This window comes from Crotalus tigris, unplaced genomic scaffold (assembly GCF_016545835.1).
Source record: "Crotalus tigris isolate CLP2741 ecotype Arizona unplaced genomic scaffold, ASM1654583v1 scf7180000018864.669028, whole genome shotgun sequence".
Taxonomy (NCBI): Eukaryota; Metazoa; Chordata; class Lepidosauria; order Squamata; family Viperidae; genus Crotalus; species Crotalus tigris.
This window is the reverse complement of record NW_024097244.1, coordinates 567,681-585,320: the sequence shown is the minus strand read 5'-3', so window position 1 is coordinate 585,320 and position 17,640 is coordinate 567,681. Positions and strand designations below refer to the sequence as shown.

The window sequence follows — 17,640 nt, the reverse complement described above, 5'->3', positions numbered from 1 at the left end:
ACACAGTTAGTCCTCAGTTTATTGTTCATTTAGTGACCCTTTGAAGTTATGATGACACTGAAAAAAGTGACGTCTGGCTGCTTTTCACGTTCGTGACTATGGCGGTATCCCTGTGGTCACGTGATTAAAATTCGGACAACTGACTTGTATTTATGATGGTTGCAGTGTCCTGGGGTCAAGTGATTCCCCTTTTTGCGACCTTCCGACAAACAAAGTCAATGGGGAAGCCAGATTCACTTAACAACCATGTGGCTAATTTAACAACTGCGGTGTTTCCCTGAACAACAGTGGCACGGAAGGTCGTAAAATGGGGCAAAATTCACTTTAACAACTGTCTCACTTGCCGTGACTCTTTTCTGTTCTTCGTTTGGTCTTTCTTATAGGCCAGCTTAACCTCTCCGGTATCCATTAAGTCTTCGCGGTGTACAGGTAGTCCTCCACTTACGACTAGAATGGAGTCCAGAATTTCTGTTGCTAAACCAGACAGCTGTTGAATGTGTTTTGCCCCATTTTACGACCTTTCTCACCACAGTTGTTATGTGAATCACTGCCATTGTTAAGTTAGTAACGTGGTTGTAAAGAGGATCTGACTTCCTCATGGACTTTGCTTGTCGGAAAGTTGCAAAAGGGATCACAACCCACGGAATGCTGCAACCGTCATAAATACGAGTCAGTGGCCAAGTGTCCAAATTTTGACCAGTGACCACAAGGGTGCTACAATGTTTGCAAGTGTGAAAAAAAGGTCATAAGTTTCTTTTTTTCAACACTGTTATATCTTCCAATGGTCTTCCAACTCTTGTAAGTCAAGTTTTGGTCACCACGATGTAAAAAAGATGTTGAGACTCTAGAACAGTGATGGAGAACCTTTTAGAGACCGAGTGCCCAACCTGCAACCCAAAACCCACTTATGCATCATTGAGTGTTGGGTGGGCGTGGCCCATTGGGTGGGCATGGCTGCATTGGTAACGGCAGACTGGGTGGGACTAAAAAGTTCAATCAATCGATTCCAACTTTGCGAGATCTTTTTTTCCTGCAAGAAGTTGAAATTGACTGACTGAACATTTTTTTTTTTTTTGCACACGGCGGTGGAGGCCTAAAGCGAAAAGATTTTATAAAACCCAGCTGAAGGCCTAGGACTGGGGCGACAGCGCGCGTGCCCACAGAGAGGGCTGTGAATGCCGCCTCTGGCACCTGTGCCATAGGTTCATCACCATTGCTCTAGAAAGAGTGCAGAGAAGAGCAACAAAGATGATCAGGGGACTGGAGGCTAAAACATATAAGGAACCGCTGCTGGAATTGGGTATGTCTAGTTTAATGAAGAGAAGGATGAGGGGGGACATGATAGCAGTCTTCCAGTATCTCAGGGGCTGCCCCAAAGAAGAGGGAGTCAAGCTATTCTCCAAAGCACCTGAAGGCAGGACAAGAAGCAATAGATGGAAACTAACCAAAGAGAGAAGCAACCTAGAACTAAGGAGAAACTTCCTGACAGTTAGAACAATCAACCAGTGGAACAATCAGATGACCTTCGAGGTCCCTTCCAACTTTTTTATTATTATTATCAATCATCGCACAGTCAGCCAGATGTTCAGACTGGATTTGGCATTTTGTCTACCTATCGAGTCCTTACCCAGGACCTGGGATAGGCAGATGTGGATGTTTGATGGTATTACAGATATCGTCGCAGGATGGAAGCAGTTCCTAATAAGGCCGCCTTTTGCAATTGACTAATAGCGAATTTGTCAATGCCAATGGTGTTCAAGTGGTGCTCCAGTTGTTTTGGGATTGCACCCAAGGAGCCTATGACTATTGGTACTACCCTTGTTTGCTTTTGCCACAGTCTTTCTATTTCTATTTGTAGGTCTTTATTATTATTATTATTATTATTATTATTATTATTATTATTATTATTATTATTATTAAGCACCTGTAGTAGCTTCAGTGCACCTAATTTTGGATGGCTTGCATATTCAGGTAAATAACAAAATAGGGCTGTCTTTCAAGAATATCTTCTGCACCTTCTTAAAGCCACCCAGATTAGTGACCAACACCAGCCTTCTCCTACTGCTGAGGTTAATGGTGTGCAATAAATTCCCCATAAAGCACAGGAGTGTTAAATAACCCGTCATTAAGCAAAGCACTCCTTTCTAATAGGCAGCTGCCTTCTTTCCCCAGCCGTGATGGGATGCAAGTGCTTTTTTAATGCACTCTGGCAATTAAGCACTTTGCTTAACCATCGGCCCAAAAAGGGCTGCAGACAGATGTCACTTTTTTTTTCAGAACAGCCATTTGAGGTCTGGGCTGCCTTTTGCCTCCCACCTCTTGGGAGCTCAAGACGGGGGGGGGGGGAACCCACCTTCCTTTAATAGTATGAAGTGACGAGTTTATTTAAACATATCTAATTACTGGTGTGCTATTGATTGGTCTGAAAGAGCCATTAAGCAGACACGATTATGTCAGTAAATATGGGATGACCTTGAAACACAATCTATCTCCTGTCGGGAAATGAAAGAAGCGGAACATCTAACTTTTTTGTGTGACTTTTAAGAAGTCCTTGTTAGGACGTGAAAAACTCACTTTCAAGAAGCTGGAGAGAGGAACACAGCACCCAGTTTTTTTCAAAATACTTGAAGGCTGAATCGATCGCTAACGATAGGCAGAATTTGGACAAAACCGATCAGGCAGCAATAGCACATAGATTTATACACCCCTCCGTAGTGCTTCACAGCCCTCTTGAAGTGGTTTATATAGTCAATATGTTGCCCCCAACAATCTGGGTCCTTGTTTTACCAAACTTGGAAGGATGGAAGATGAATCATCTTTGAACTGGTCAGGATCGAACTCCTGGCAGTGGGCAGAGTGGGCCTGCAATTCTGCATTCTAATCACTGCACCAATAGGGATAATGGTTAAAGGAGGAGGCAGAGGAGGAGGAGGGGAGGGGGGAGGAGGAGGAGGAAGAGGAGGAGGAGGAGGAGGAGGAGGAGGAGGAGAAGAAGAGTAGTAGTAGTAGTAGTAGTAGTAGTAGTAGTAGTAGTAGTAGTAGTAGTAGTTCTTATACAGCTTATAGTGCTTTACAGACCTCTCTATGTGGATTACAAATATCAACATATTGCCCCCAACAATCTGAATCCTCATTTTATCAACCTTGGAAGAATGGAAGTTGAATCAACTTTGAGCTGGTCAGGATTGAACTCCTGGCAGTGAGCAGAGTCAGTGTGCAATTCTGCATTCTAACCACAGCACCACCAGGGATACTTATAAAGATTAAAAGAGGAGGCAAAAGAGAGAGAGGGAGAGGAGGAGAATAACAATAGCACTTATATACCACTCCACAGTGCTTTACAACCCTCTCTAAGCAGCTTACAGAGTCAGCATGTTGCCCCCAGCAATCTGGGTCCTTATTTTACCAACTTCGGAAGGATGGAAGGCTAAGTCAACCTTGAGCCGGTCAGGATTGAACTCCTGGCTATGGGCAGAGTCAGGCTGCAATACTGCCTTCTAACCACTGTGCCAGCACAATTCTTAGCATCAAGGTAACATTGATACGATTTGTTGCACAGTCAGCCAGATGTTCTGATGGGATTTGGTATTTTTAGCCTATTGGATAAAAGGACCTGGGATAGGCAGATGTCTATGTTTGATGGTATTAGAGATATCGTCATAGGATGTCAGCTGTTCCCAGTAAAGCTGCCTTTGGCTATTGACGGATAATGAATTTGTCAATGCCGAAGGTGTTTGAGTGGTGATCCAAGATGTTTTGGGATTGCACCCAAGGTGCCTCTTACTATAGATACCATCTTTATTTTCTTTTGCCATAGTCATTCTACTTCTCTTTGTAGGTCTTTGTATTTTGTGATTGTCTCCAGTGCTGTCTCCAGGTACTGCCACATCCACCATCCAGATTTTTTATTTATCTTTCTTATCAACAATTGTTAAGTCTGAGAGACATCATTTGACTTTCTTTGTTTTACTTTGTCTATTTTGTGATCCCATCCATTGCAATGGACTCTGGGGATTTTGTAAATGACAACGGTGTTCAAGGGGTGCTCCAGATGCTTTGGGATTGCACCCAAGGTACCTATGACTATTAACACTACCTTTGCTTTCTTTTGGCCATCATTCTACTTCTATTTGCAGGTCTTTGTCTTTTGTTATCTTCTCCAGTTCTTTCACTTCTATTCTGCTTTTTCCAGGTATTGCCACGTCTATAATCCCGACTTTTTTTTTGTCCTTCTTATTGACCGTTGTTAGGCAGGTGCCTGTCTCTTTGAAGTCAAAAGTCCCAGAGCAATTTAGCTTTTTCATTTTCTATGACTTTCCATACTTTATGTTTCCACCAGTTCTTGCTTGCAGACAAATGGCGAATAGAGTAGAGTAGAGTAGAGTAGAGTAGAGTAGAGTAGAGTAGAACAGAACAGAACAGAACAGAACAGAACAGAATAGAATAGAATAGAATAGAATAGAATAGAATAGAATAGAATAACAGAGTTGGAAGGGATCTTGGAGGTCTTCTAGTCCAGCCCCTTGCTCAGGCAGGAAACTCTATATCATTTCAGACAAATGGCTGTCCAGTCTATTCTTAAAAACTTCCAGTGTTGGAGCATTCACCACTTCTAGAGGCAGGTTGTTCCACTGGTTAATTGTTCTAACTGTCAGGAAGTTTCTCCTTAGTTCTAGGTTGCTTCTCTCTTTGGTTAGTTTCCATCCATTGCTTCTTGTCCTGCCTTCAGGCGCTTTGGAGAATAGCTTGATTCCCTCTTCTTTGTGGCTGTCCCTGAAATATTGGAATACTGCTAACATGTCACCCCCTAATCCTTCTTTTTATTAAACTAGAACAGGGGTGTCAAACTGCCGGCCCACAGGCTAGATGCGTCACCAGGAAACCACACCCACTCCATTGCCAGCAATGGAGAAAAAGCTCCAATATGTCACGCGATGTCATGTGACATCGCGGGTTTGACATGCCTGAACTAGACTATCCTGCAAATCTTTCAAAGCACCGTTCTTGCTACCACTATAATTATGTCACACAGTCTGCCAGATGTTCAGACTGGATCTGTCTACTTATCAAATCCTTCCCAAGGACCTGGGATAGGCAGACCTGAATGTTTGATGCTGTTACATACATTGTCGCAGGATGTAAGGTGTTCAAAGCAAAGCCACCTTTTGCAATTGACCGATGGGTCAATTGGGATTCAAGTGGTGCTCCAGAAGTTTTGGGATTGCACTCAACGCACCTGTAACTACTACTACTACTATTGTTATTGTTATTGTTTTTTGCTTTAGTTTTCAATGTTGCCTTTAGAAGGCAAGGCCACAGCGCAAATGGTAACGACTACAGACAAGAGAAACAAGGAAGACTTTGTGAAATAAGTAAGCCCACATGCCTCATACTACAATTGCAAAGAGGAGAAGAATAGATAAGAAAACTCGGTGGTAAAAATCTGAAAAGGAAAAAAAAGGGGGAGAGAGAGAGAGAGAGAGAGATTGTATTAGCGGGTAATCTTCCAAAATCACACTTAAAGAGAAGAGCGCATTGTAGAAAATGAGAAAAAAAAACCAGTTGTGATTCACAGCTGGGGTGAGATTTTTCAACCCACCTTTTCCTTATTGTTTTAGGGGATTTTCCCCACCTTGTGCTTCTAGTAAAGTAGGCTTTAGACATGAGTTTGTTACTGATCCTGTTTCCTTCCAAAAGACAGTCATCGCTCATTCTGTGGTGTGTCCCAGTTTTCTGCCTTACTATGTTTTCCCCCAAAATAAGATCGGGTCTTATATTAATTTTTGCTCTGAAAGATGCATTAGGACTTATTTTCTGGTTAGGATTTATATTCAGAGAAATACAGTACTAAATGCATCCATCTGGCTGATGATCTTAACTAGGGCTTATTTTGGGGGTGGGGCTTATATTACGAGCGTCCTGAAAAATCATGCTTATTTTCCAATTGCCTCTTATTTTCAGGGAAATATGGTATATTCAGTAGGGCTATGGGACCAAATGGTCTAGAGCAGTGGTTCTCAACCTTTTTAATGCCGCGACCCCCAACCGGTCGTAAGTCGAGGACTACTCAACCGGTCGTAAGTCGAGGACTACTCAATTGGTGCAGCACTGTTTGCAGAATGGGACTTTTGGCGGGCTCAGCAGGGCAGAGACAGCCTGGACCATTCCTATTGGCTTTTGAAAGCCAATAGATTTAGACTCTATTCAAGAGAGTCTATTCTATTGGCTTTCAAAAGCCAATAGAATAGAAGGGAGTAGCACAGCTAAGGAAAAGGGGGAAAAAATGGCGGACTGCGTTGTTTGGCGACCCCCACGAAATGATCGTTCGACCCCAAATGGGGTCCCGACCCACAGGTTGAGAACCGCTGGTCTAGAGAAATCCCCAAAATATAACAGATTGATGTCAACGCTGCTAACATCGGATGTTTTTGCTTTCACAACATATGGAGATGCAGCCATTTTTCTTCTTATGTTTTACTCTTAGAATTAGAGTTAGAATTAGATGATATGGGGGGGGAGGAGGAATGTGCATGGGAGTTTAGTTAGACATAACAATATTGTAACTAGTGTGAGAATAGGAGTAAGAGATGATAACAATTGGCGGGTTAGAGAACTAGATGGAAAGCCCGCATTTCAAACTAATTGGAGAATGTGATTTATGACTGTAAATTAGAGGAGGGAATTGTGCTTTGATACTATGTGCTCAGGGGAGGGACATTCAGATTTTGGCTTGGCCTATGTACGTGCTGATGCTATGCTACTTGAATAAGCTAAACAATGCCTCAAAGTTCTTTGAAGAGTTTCATCTGTCGGAACCATGACAGTTGCCTCTACAGGTTGTCCTTGACTTACAACCACAACTGAGCCCCAAATTAATTTTGCTAAGCTAGGCAGTTCTTACGTAAACTTTCCGCGTTTTGTGATGTTCCTTGCCATAATTGTTAAGTGAATCGCTGTAGTTGTTAAGTTAGCAAGACGGTTGTTAAGTGAACCCGGCATTCCCCATTAACTTTGTTTGTCAGAGGGTCAAAAAAAGGGGATCACGTGACACACACACAACCAGGGACACTGTGACCGTCATCAATATGAGTCGGTTGCTAAGAGTCTCAATTGGTCCCAATTTTGATTCTGTGTCCCTGGGGCTACTGCAACAGTTGTAAGGATGAAAAAGGGCCATAAGTTGCTTTTGCCAGTGTTGATGTAACCCTGAACAGTCACTAAATGGACTATTGTAGGTTGAGGACCACCTGTACTGTGAAGAAATACCTTTCCGTTGTTGTGCTTCTTGTGTAGCTAAGACAACAGCTTTTCCCATTGGGACCCATTGCTTCAGCTCTGCTTTTTTGTCTTTTCAGGATCATAGAATCATAGGCTGGAAGGGACCTTGGGGGTCTTCTAGCCCAGCCCCTTATTCTTAAACCGTCCCAAGCAAACAGTTGTGTGATCTTTTCTTGACAACCTCCAGCGATGGAGCACTCACAACTCCAGGAGGCAAGCTCTTCCATTGATTAATTGTTCTCACTGTCAAGAATTTCCTTCTTATTTCCAGGTTAGATCTCCTTCTTTTGAGTTCCCGCCCGTTGCTTCTTGTCCAGCCCTATGTGGTTTGAAGCTGCCGATAGTGTCAGTGTACTTTGGAGAGCACTAGACCCTTCTCTTAGAATAGAATAGAGCTGGAAGGGACCTTGGAGGTCTTCTAGTCCTGCCCCCTGCTCAAGCAGGAGAACCTATACCATCTCAGACAGGTGATTGTCTAGTCTCTTCTTCAAAATCTCCAGTGATGGAGTGCCCACAATTTCTGGAGGCAGTCTGTTCCATTGGTTAATTGTCCTCCCTGTTAGGAACTTTCTCCTTAATTCCAGGTTGCTTCTCTCCTTGATCTGTTTCCAACCGTTGTTTCTCATCCTTCCCTCTGGTGCTCTGGTGAACAACCTGAACCCCTCTTCCTTGTGGCAGCCCCTCAGATACTGGAACACTGCTATCATGTCACCCCTGCAGGCAATCCAGACTGTTGGTTTGGAGCTGGACACTGCTGAACCTGATGATTGTCTAGTCTCTTCTTAAAAATCTCCAGGGGGGGTAAACTGTTCCACTGGTTGATTGTCCTCACTGTCAGGAAGTTTCTCCTTAATTCCAGGTTGCTTCTCTCCTTGCTTTGGTATGGACTAGAAGACCTCCCAAGTCCCTTCCAGCTCTATTTTGATTGATATATTGATTGATTGATTGTCTAATGTATTTTTCGCCCTGTGCCAATTCTCAGGTGGATGGAATCCTTGGTCAACCTGGGGCGAGTGCACCAAAGACTGTGGAGGTGGCCTTCAAACGCGGACCCGAACTTGTCACACTCCTCCTGATGAAGGTCTCATCTGCGAAGGAGTCCTGGAAGAAGGGAGATTATGCAACAGGAAAGCTTGCAACCGTAAGTAACCATGGCTTCTGAAGGAGCCTCAGAGCAGGTGCTCCCGACTCTGGCCACAAGGCGTAGGCCCAACAGAAACCCTTTGGCTAAGCTCTTCGCTCGAATCAACCCGTATAGTTTGGACTGCAAACTTTTCAAGGCAGGCACTTTTTGTTAGAGCGGTTACATGGTTCAGAGTAAAGATGGTCCAGAATCTACAGCAGTGGTTCTCAACCTTTCTAATGCCGTGACCCCATAATACAGTTCCCCATGTTGTGGTGACCCCCAAGTGGGTGTGGCCACCAATAAGAGGGAGTAGGACAGCTAGGGAAAAGGGAAAAAAATGGCGGACAGCATGGTTTGGCAAACCCGTGAAATGGTCATTCGACCCCAAATGGGGTCCCGACCCACAGGTTGAGAACCACTGATCTATAGTCTTGACTTCCTTAAGGGCAGACATTTCTCTTTTCTTCACACACACACACACACACACACACACACACACACACACACACACACACACGGTGTGTCCAGTTTTGGGCACCACAATTTAAAAACGAATGTTGAGACTCTGGAAAGAGTGCAGAGAAGAGCAGCAGAGATGATTGTGGGACTGGAGGCTAAAACATGTGAGGAACGGTTGCTGGAATTGGGTATGTCTAGTCTAATGGAAGGGAAGGATGAAGGGGGACATGATAGCAGTCGTCCAGTATGTAAGGGGTCAATAAAGAAGAGGGGGTCAACCTATTCTCCAAAGCCCCTGAAGGCAGGACAAGAAGCAACGGATGGAAACTATTCAAGGAGAGAAGCAACCCTAGAATTAAGGAGAAACTTCCTGACAGTTAAAACAATTAGCCAGCGGAACAACTAGCCTCCAGAAGTTGTGGGTCCTCCAACACTGGAGTCTTTTAAGAAGAGACTGGACAGCTATTTGTCTTGTATGTTAGGGTCTCTTGCTTGAGCAGGGGGTTGGACTAGAAGACATTCAAAGTCCCTTCCAACTTTAGTAATAGTAGTAAAGTTGGAAGGGACCTTGGAGGTCATCTAGTCCAACCCCCTGCTCAGGCAGGAAACCCTACACCATTTCGGACAAATGGCTGTCCAGTCTCTTCTTAAAAACTTCCAGTGTTGGAGCATTTACTGCTTCTAGAGGCAAGCTGTTTCACTGATTAATTGTTCTCACTGTCAGGAAGTTTCTCCTTAGTTCTAGGTTGCTTCTCTCCTTGATTAGTTTCCACCCATTGCTTCTTGTCCTGCCTTCATGTCAGTTTCTGACATTCCATTCCTATTGCCACATGAGACAACCAATGAGTGTGCCATCAGTGCAAGAGTCTTGTGCTTTATGTACAAACAACAACAACAACAACAGTTGAAGTATTCTGATTGGATTGGAGTGTGGTTGTGAACAGCTTCCCGTTTGCATTCCAACTCTTCTGCTCTCTTCTTAAGCCCAAGGGATTTATGTTCTTTAGCTACCGATTATTTATGTATTAATTCATAATAAATGCTTGCATTTATTACAGTCTTGAAGTGTGCAAGCACGCTTCCCCGGAGGTAATTAGAAGTAATTAGGAGTAGAAAAGCAAACCAAATATAAATGTAAAGCTGTAGATCTAACCTTCCCTCCCCCACTCCAATCTAGAAGATAGCCAGGAAGAAAAAAAAGTTTATTAGGTAGGAAAATCTTGCTTTTGGATCACCACTGTACACCAGTTGATCAGACAGCATCCTCCCCAACCCCTTTGGAAAGGCCATAATGGAGTTTCAAAAATGCTTTTTGGTGCACCATAGTTGGATGGTGAGACTCTCAGACTTTGCTTGAGTCAAGAAGAAAATCAAGTTTCTTTTTTCTACTTATTGTTGTCATTCAAGAATCATGTCCCAGTGCCTTTGTTTGTACAAATATCTTCAGATAAGGCAGGTGTAAGGTCCACGTAGTATACAGAAAATGGGTTCAACTTATTTTCCAAAGCACCAGAAGGCAGGGCGAGAAACAATGCATGGGAGCTAATCAAGGAGAGAAGCAACCTGGAATTAAGGAGAAACTTCCTGACAGTGAGGACAATTAACCAGTGGAACGGTTAATTTTATTTTACAATAAAATCCCTCCCCACCTCTCTCCCTCCCCCTCCCCTTAACCCTCTCCCCCTTCCCAGAGCTGAATACAGAACTAAAAACAACAAGAAAAAGAACATAAAAAATTAAATAAGCATCAATCCATTATACATAAATCCTAAAAAATTTAAGAACCCCTTTAACTCCATTACCATAAAATCAACAAATCTAACCATAACAACTTTACACAGTAAGTTATTCAAAAGCTATATAATACTTTCTAATCCCATATTTATTCTGAACAAAATTTACCCATCTTTTCCATACAGAGTTATATCTCTCTTGCGAATGGTCTTTCAGATAAGCCGATATTTTGCCATTTCTGATAAGTAAGAAACTTTAAAAAACCATTCCTCTAAGGAAGGCAAAGAGTCTTTCCTCCAATATTGCGCAATCAATAACCTTGCTGCCGTAATAAAATTCAACATTAAAATAATCTCTTTACTATCACAATCTTCAACGATACCTAACAAAAATAATTGTGGTGTGAATTTTATCCTTCTATTAAAAATTTTTTGAATATTCCACCAAATCTTAATCCAGAAAGCCTTTATATTTCTACAAGACCACCAAATATGATAATAGGTTGCGTCCATACAACCACACCTATCACTGGAGGTTTTTAAGAAGAGAATGGACAATCACTTTGTCTGAAATGATTTGGGATCTCCTGCTTGAGCCAGGGGCTGGACTAGAAGACCTCCAAGGTCCCTTCCAGCTCTATTCTGAATCTGACTTAACAACCAAACATCTCTGACAGACGACAGTACAGCCCATGTTTAAGACCTCCAGTGAAAGAGAATTCCCTAGATTCCCCTCTTTCACACGTTCAACAACTTCCTCCAGATGTCCTATCTTGAATCTCCTGCCTTGTCATTTTAATTTGCTGGTTCTGATCTGGTGCTCTGGAGCAAGAGAGAAGGTCCACCTTTTCTTCGGCATGCTGAACCTTCTGGTTTTTGAAAACAGCTCTTATATCTGCCCCTGCGGTATATTATCTGCAGGCTTCACACGTGCAGATGGTTCCATCATCCCGTATCTTCTGAATTTGCTCCAGTTTTGAATTGCAGGGCCCAGAATAGGACACAAGACTCCAAATGAAGTTTAACCAGGATCAGAATGCAGAGAATAACTCACATTTCATCATACAAATAAGAACAGGTTCACCACCTCTTCAGTGCTAGTGAGGACAGGGCTCCTTTCCTTCTGTGCTAGCCAGGATGGGTGTCTGTGGAGCGTCACAGTCATCCAGGTCCTGGTTATCCCAAAGATGCTTTTTAAAAGATGCAACTGGACTTTCTTTGTTTTTCTTTGAAGACATTTCACTTCTCATCCAAGTTCGTTTCTGTGAAGTGAGGATGGGGTTTGCTTGCTTGCCCAGTGTTGATAGAGGTGTGATTATAGCATTGATTGCTGCGTGATTATTGCCTGGTGTTGATCTTGGCTTATATGAATGTTAGCTGCTGGAGGAGATGTATTCTACTGGAGTCCTTGGTGCTCTCCAAGCTTGGTTTTTTTCTTGCAGACAACTCATTACCAAATTAGGTAACATCATCAGTGCAAGAAGGGAGGGGTGTTTGACATTGATAAACAAGCTGCTTGCCCTGTCAGCGTTATTCTTGGTGATTCCTTGATTAGGCTGTTTACTGTTAGCTTGTTTATCTGAGTTGGTGTTTCTTTGATTGGGGCGCTTACTTCTTGCTTGTTGGTCTAGTATTAATTTTGGTGTTAATCTCTGTTTATCTGGACATTGATTGATGATGGGAAGGTGTTTTGGTCCTTTTAATTTCCTTTTTAGATTTTTCAGTACGCCACATTTCCCGCGTCCCACCAAACCTTTTTAGATTTTTAATTGTCTCTTCTAAATGGTATGTAAATGTTGTTTATCTCTATGTGCCAGCTGATGGCCGATTTGTCTGGCTTCCAGGCTTCCAGTTATTCTCTAGTGTTTTTAGGACTGAGTTTGAACAAGGATGCTCACAGTTTCTCAACTGATGCTATAGTTAAATCTTTCCATGTGTTGTGAATTTAAGGTGTTTTCATCGTGTCTTCTGACTGCTAGTTGGTGTTCATGGATGTTCACGTCATCTAGTTCATGTAAACTAGTCTTTTGGCGTTTTTTATTGTCTCTTTGGAATGGTGTGTAAAGATACTTTATTTCTATGTGTCCATTGATGGACAAATTGTCTGCACTTACAGAATGGACTGTATAAGCTGACATTCCCAAGTTCAGTCACCACAACTGCCTTTGATGATCTTCAGATTAGAAAAAAAATGGTTAGGGGACTAGAGGCTAAAACCTACGGTATGAAGAAAAATTCCAGGAATTGATTATAATAGCGCAGGGATCTCCAAACTTGGCAACTTGAAGACTTGTGGACTTCAACTCCCAGAATTCCTCAGCCTGAGGAATTGTGGGAGTTGAAGTCCACAAGTTGCCAAGTTTGGAGACCCCTGTAGTAGCGTATAATGAAAAGAAGGACGAGGGATGACATGATAGCAGTGTTCCGATATTTGAGGGGCTGCCCTAAAGAAGACGGGGTCAAGCTATTCTCCAAAGCGCCTGAAGGCAGGACAAGAAGCAACGGACGGAAACTAATCAAGAAGAGAAGCAACCTGGAACTAAAGAGGAATTTCCTGACCATGGGAACAATTAATCAGTGGAACCGCTTGCCTCCAGAAGTGGTGGGTGCTCCATCACTGGAGGTTTTCAAGAAGAGACTGGACAACCGTTTTCTGAAAGGATGTAGGGTCTCCAGCTTAAGCAAAGGGCTGGATTGGAGGACCTGTTATTCCGTTACTCTATTGTGTTAACTGCCAGAGTATACATGAAGTCTAATTAAACTTCGATATGAATATGATCTTCCCAGCCGAGGACAGGTGAGCTGTCTATCCACGGAAGAGCAAGCGGACACCTTCCCTAATTTTACACTTTGCTTGGCATTTCCATAAAGTTAAATCATGCAAGAGTGGAAATCTTCAAATGAAAAAGTTTCTAGCACATTAAGCTTCCTTCGTCTCGTTCACGTGGACTAATTTGGCTAGACACCCGAGCAAATTCTTCCACAGATTTCTCCCCGGCGCTTGCTTAGCGCTAGCCCTGTTTCCCTTTAGATCTCAAAAAAGAAAGAAAGAAAGAAAGAAAGAAAGAAAGAAAGAAAGAAAGAAAGAAAGAAAGAAAGAAAGCCAGACCTAAGTGAGGTCATGTGATAAACTGTCGTTTTGTCCCATTGCAGATTTTGTTGAAAATAATACGCGCAAATCGTGGTGTAGGAGGATAAGGCCGAAGGGTTTCCAAAGGGGATTTTGATTTGATTCTATTCCCATTGTGGCAATCTTTGGAATCAAAAGATTCAAAGGGAGAACCAAGCTAGAACTGAAGGGGACTTTCCTGACAATTAGAAGAATTAACCAGGAGAACGGCTTGTCTCTGGAAGCTGTGGGTGCTCCATCATGGGAGGTTTTCCAGAAGAGATTGGACAGCTATTTGTCTGAAATAAGATAGGTTTACCTGCTTGTGCAGCGGGTTGGACTAGAAGACCTCCCGGCTCCCTTCCAGCTCTCTTCTGATTGATGGTGGCGCTCTTGGGAATAAAACATTTCAGGGCGAGAAGCAACCTGGAATTAAGGAGGAACTTCCTAACAGTGGGGACAATTAACCAGTGGAACTGCTTGCCACCAGAAATCGTTGGCGCTCCATCACTGGAGGTCTTTAAGAAGAGACTGGACCGCTATTTGTCTGAAACCATATAGGGTTTCCTACTTGTGTAAGAGGTTGGACTAGAAGATCACGTGAAGTATTAATACCACTTTAAAATGCCTTGGTAAGGTCACACTTGGATTACTGCATCCAGTTTTGGTCACCACGATATAAAAAAGATGTTGAGACTCTAGAAAGAGTGCAGAGAAGAGCAACAAAGATGATCAGGGGACTGGAGGCTGAAACATATAAAGAACGGTTGCTGGAATTGGATATGTCTAGTTTAACGAAGAGAAGGACGAGGGGGGACATGATAGCAGTCTTCCAATATCTCAGGGGCTGCCACAAAGAAGAGGCAGTCAAACTATTCTCCAAAGGCCCTGAAGGCAGGACAAGAAGCAATGGATGGAAACTAATCAAGGAGAGAAGCAACCTAGAACTAAGGAGAAACTTCCTGACAGTGAGAACAATTAACTAGTGGAACCACCTGCCTCCAGAAGCTGTGAATGCTCCAACACTGGAAGCTTTTAAGAAGAGACTGGACAGCCATTTGTCTGAAATGGTATAGGATTTCCTGCCTGAGCAGGGGGTTGGACTAGATGACCTCCAAGGTGCCTTCCAACTTTATTATTATTATACCTCCAAGGTCCTTTCCAGCTCTATTCTGATTGATTGATTGATTGATTGATTGAAGTATAATTGTAGAGCCACCACCCCATCACTTCTCCTTTTTTGGCAGGTAAATGCACAGTGTGCCCTTCCCATCTGTATTTCTGTTTTAATTCCATTTTTTTTTAAATGTTATCTTTGAGGTCAGCCAGTTGCCCAATATTCCCATTGATGACTTGATCTTTCAGGGAGATTTTTGGCTCATTTTTTTTTTCCCCTGCATGCGGCATGACTCAGAGCTTTCCTGCCTTCAATCTCCATCGTTTCTCGACTTCCCACGAACTCGTATTTTATAACTGCCCTTTATCGGAAGAGAAATGAAACTTTAACTTCTCTACGGTGGGCCATTCAAGCAAGGAGGGAACCGTAGCTCAGGATAGACAAGGAGAGGGAGAAAGAACACTTAGATAAATTCAACTCTCCGAGGCCAGATCGATTACACCCGAGCTAGGAACAAGAGGAGATGATTACAGAATTGCTCACGGTGACCTCTGCGAACTGCCGGAGAACTGCTGAGGGGCAGAAGATGGAGGAGAGGAGAAGTCCTCCCTCTATTCAAAAAAGGGGTTGAAGGAAATTGTAGATCTGTTCAGCTTGACATGCACGTTGATTCAGACCAGATGTTCACTAGTTTGGAGACATGTCCGTCCATCTCTTCAGGCAAACGATTGTCCAGTCTGTTTAAAGAAGAGACTGGACAACCACTTGCCTGAAATGGTATAGTATAGGGTTTCCTGCTTGAGTAGGGGGTGGACTAGAAGACCTCCAAGGTCCCTTCCAACAGAATAACATTCTGTTATCCTGTTGTCTATCTGTCTGTCTGTCTGTCTCTGTCAGTCTATGTCTGTCTGTCTGTCTGTCCGTCTGTTTGCTGCCTACCTGCCTACCTATCTGTCCATCTGTCTCTCTCTTTCTAGTTATCTAGCTATCTTTATCAAGCTTTCTATTTCTGTCTATCTGCCTGCTTGCCTGCCTGCCTGCCTGCCTGCCTCTATCTATCTATCTATCTATCTATCTATCTATCTATCTATCTATCTATCTATCTCTATTATTCTATCTCCTCTCTCTCTCTCTCTCTCTGTCCGTCCATCCATCCATCCATCTGTTCATCGCTGTCTGCCTGTCTATCTATCTATCTATCTATCTATCTATCTATCTATCATCTATCTATCATCTATCTATCTATGTCTATCTCTATTATCCTATCTCCTCTCTCTCTCTCCCTCCATCCATCCACCCACCCATCCATCTATCGCTATCTATCTATCTATCTATCTATCTATCTATCTATCTATCTATCTATCATCTATCTATCATCTATCTATCTATGTCTATCTCTATTATCCTATCTCCTCTCTCTCTCTCCCTCCATCCATCCACCCACCCATCCATCTATCGCTATCTATCTATCTATCTATCTATCTATCTATCTATCTATCTATCTATCTATCTATCTATCTATTATCCTATTTCCTCTCTCTCTCTCTCCGTCCATCCATCCCTCCCTCCCTCCATCCATCCATCGCTGTCTGTCTATCTATCTATCTATCTATCTATCTATCTATCTATCTATCTATCTATCTATCTATCTCTATTATTCTATCTCCTCTCTCTCTCTCTCTCTCTCTCTCCGTCCGTCCATCCATCCATCCACCCATCTGTCCATTGCTGTCTGCCTGTCTATCTATCTATCTATCTATCTATCTATCTATCTATCTATCTATCTATCTATCTATCTATCTACCTATCTATCATCTATCTATCATCTATCATCTATCTATCTATGTCTATCTCTATTATCCTATCTCCTCTCTCTCTCTCTCTCCCTCCGTCCATCTACCCACCCATCCATCTATATCTATCTATCTATCTATCTATCTATCTATCTATCTATCTATCTATCTATTATCCTATTTCCTCTCTCTCTCTCCGTCCATCCATCCCTCCCTCCCTCCATCCATCCATCCATCGCTGTCTGTCTGTCTGTCTATCTATCTATCTATCTATCTATCTATCTATCTATCATCTATCTATCTATGTCTATATTATCCTATCTCCTCTCTCTCTCTCTCTCCCTCCGTCCACCCACCCACTCACCCACCCATATCTATCTATCTATCTATCTATCTATCTATCTATCTATCTATCTATCTATCTATCTATCTATTATCCTATTTCCTCTCTCTCTCTCTCCCCCTCCGTCCATCCATCCATCCATCCATCCCTCCATCCATCATTGTCTGTCTGTCTATCTATCTATCTATCTATCTATCTATCTATCTATCTATCTATCTATCTATGTCTATCGCTATTATCATCTCTCTCTCTCTCTCTCTCTCTCTCTCTCTCTCTCTCTCTCTCCATCCATCCTGGATTTTTCTGCAGGAAGGGGGCCAAAAAGTCAAGGTAGCAAACTACACTAATCCCTTTTCTTTTTAACATATGGCATGCAGATAAGAAAAGGCAGCTCTTCTATAGCATCATATGGTGGTGAACCCCCGTCTTCACTTTTTTAACCCCTCTCTCTGCAGACACCCCGCTATTGTCCATATGGGGGGAAAAAGGTAAATAAACACACAACTGCATAACTGTCACATGTGTGGTGGGGTAGATATGCTAAGAGCTGATGGCTGCTGTCACTGGAACAATCTGGCAGCTACCCAACAGTCATTGACCAGGCAGGAGGCCCCAAATAGTTATTTGGCCACAACTGATGGATCATGATATCAAGCATGAATTGATCAAGGTTTTTTTTGTC

General features: G+C 42.8%; 1 protein-coding gene across 10 annotated transcripts in view; it reads left to right on the top strand.

Moving 5' to 3' along the window:
• Positions 1 to 17,640, top strand: part of ADGRB1 (adhesion G protein-coupled receptor B1) — a 281,838-nt gene that overhangs the window by 54,440 nt on the left and 209,758 nt on the right. For all 10 annotated transcript variants that reach the window (XM_039357090.1, XM_039357092.1, XM_039357084.1 and 7 more), the window contains exon 2: positions 8,261 to 8,419. In XM_039357090.1, coding sequence (XP_039213024.1) covers positions 8,261 to 8,419 — 159 coding nt within the window. The remainder of the gene's footprint in view (positions 1 to 8,260; positions 8,420 to 17,640) is intronic.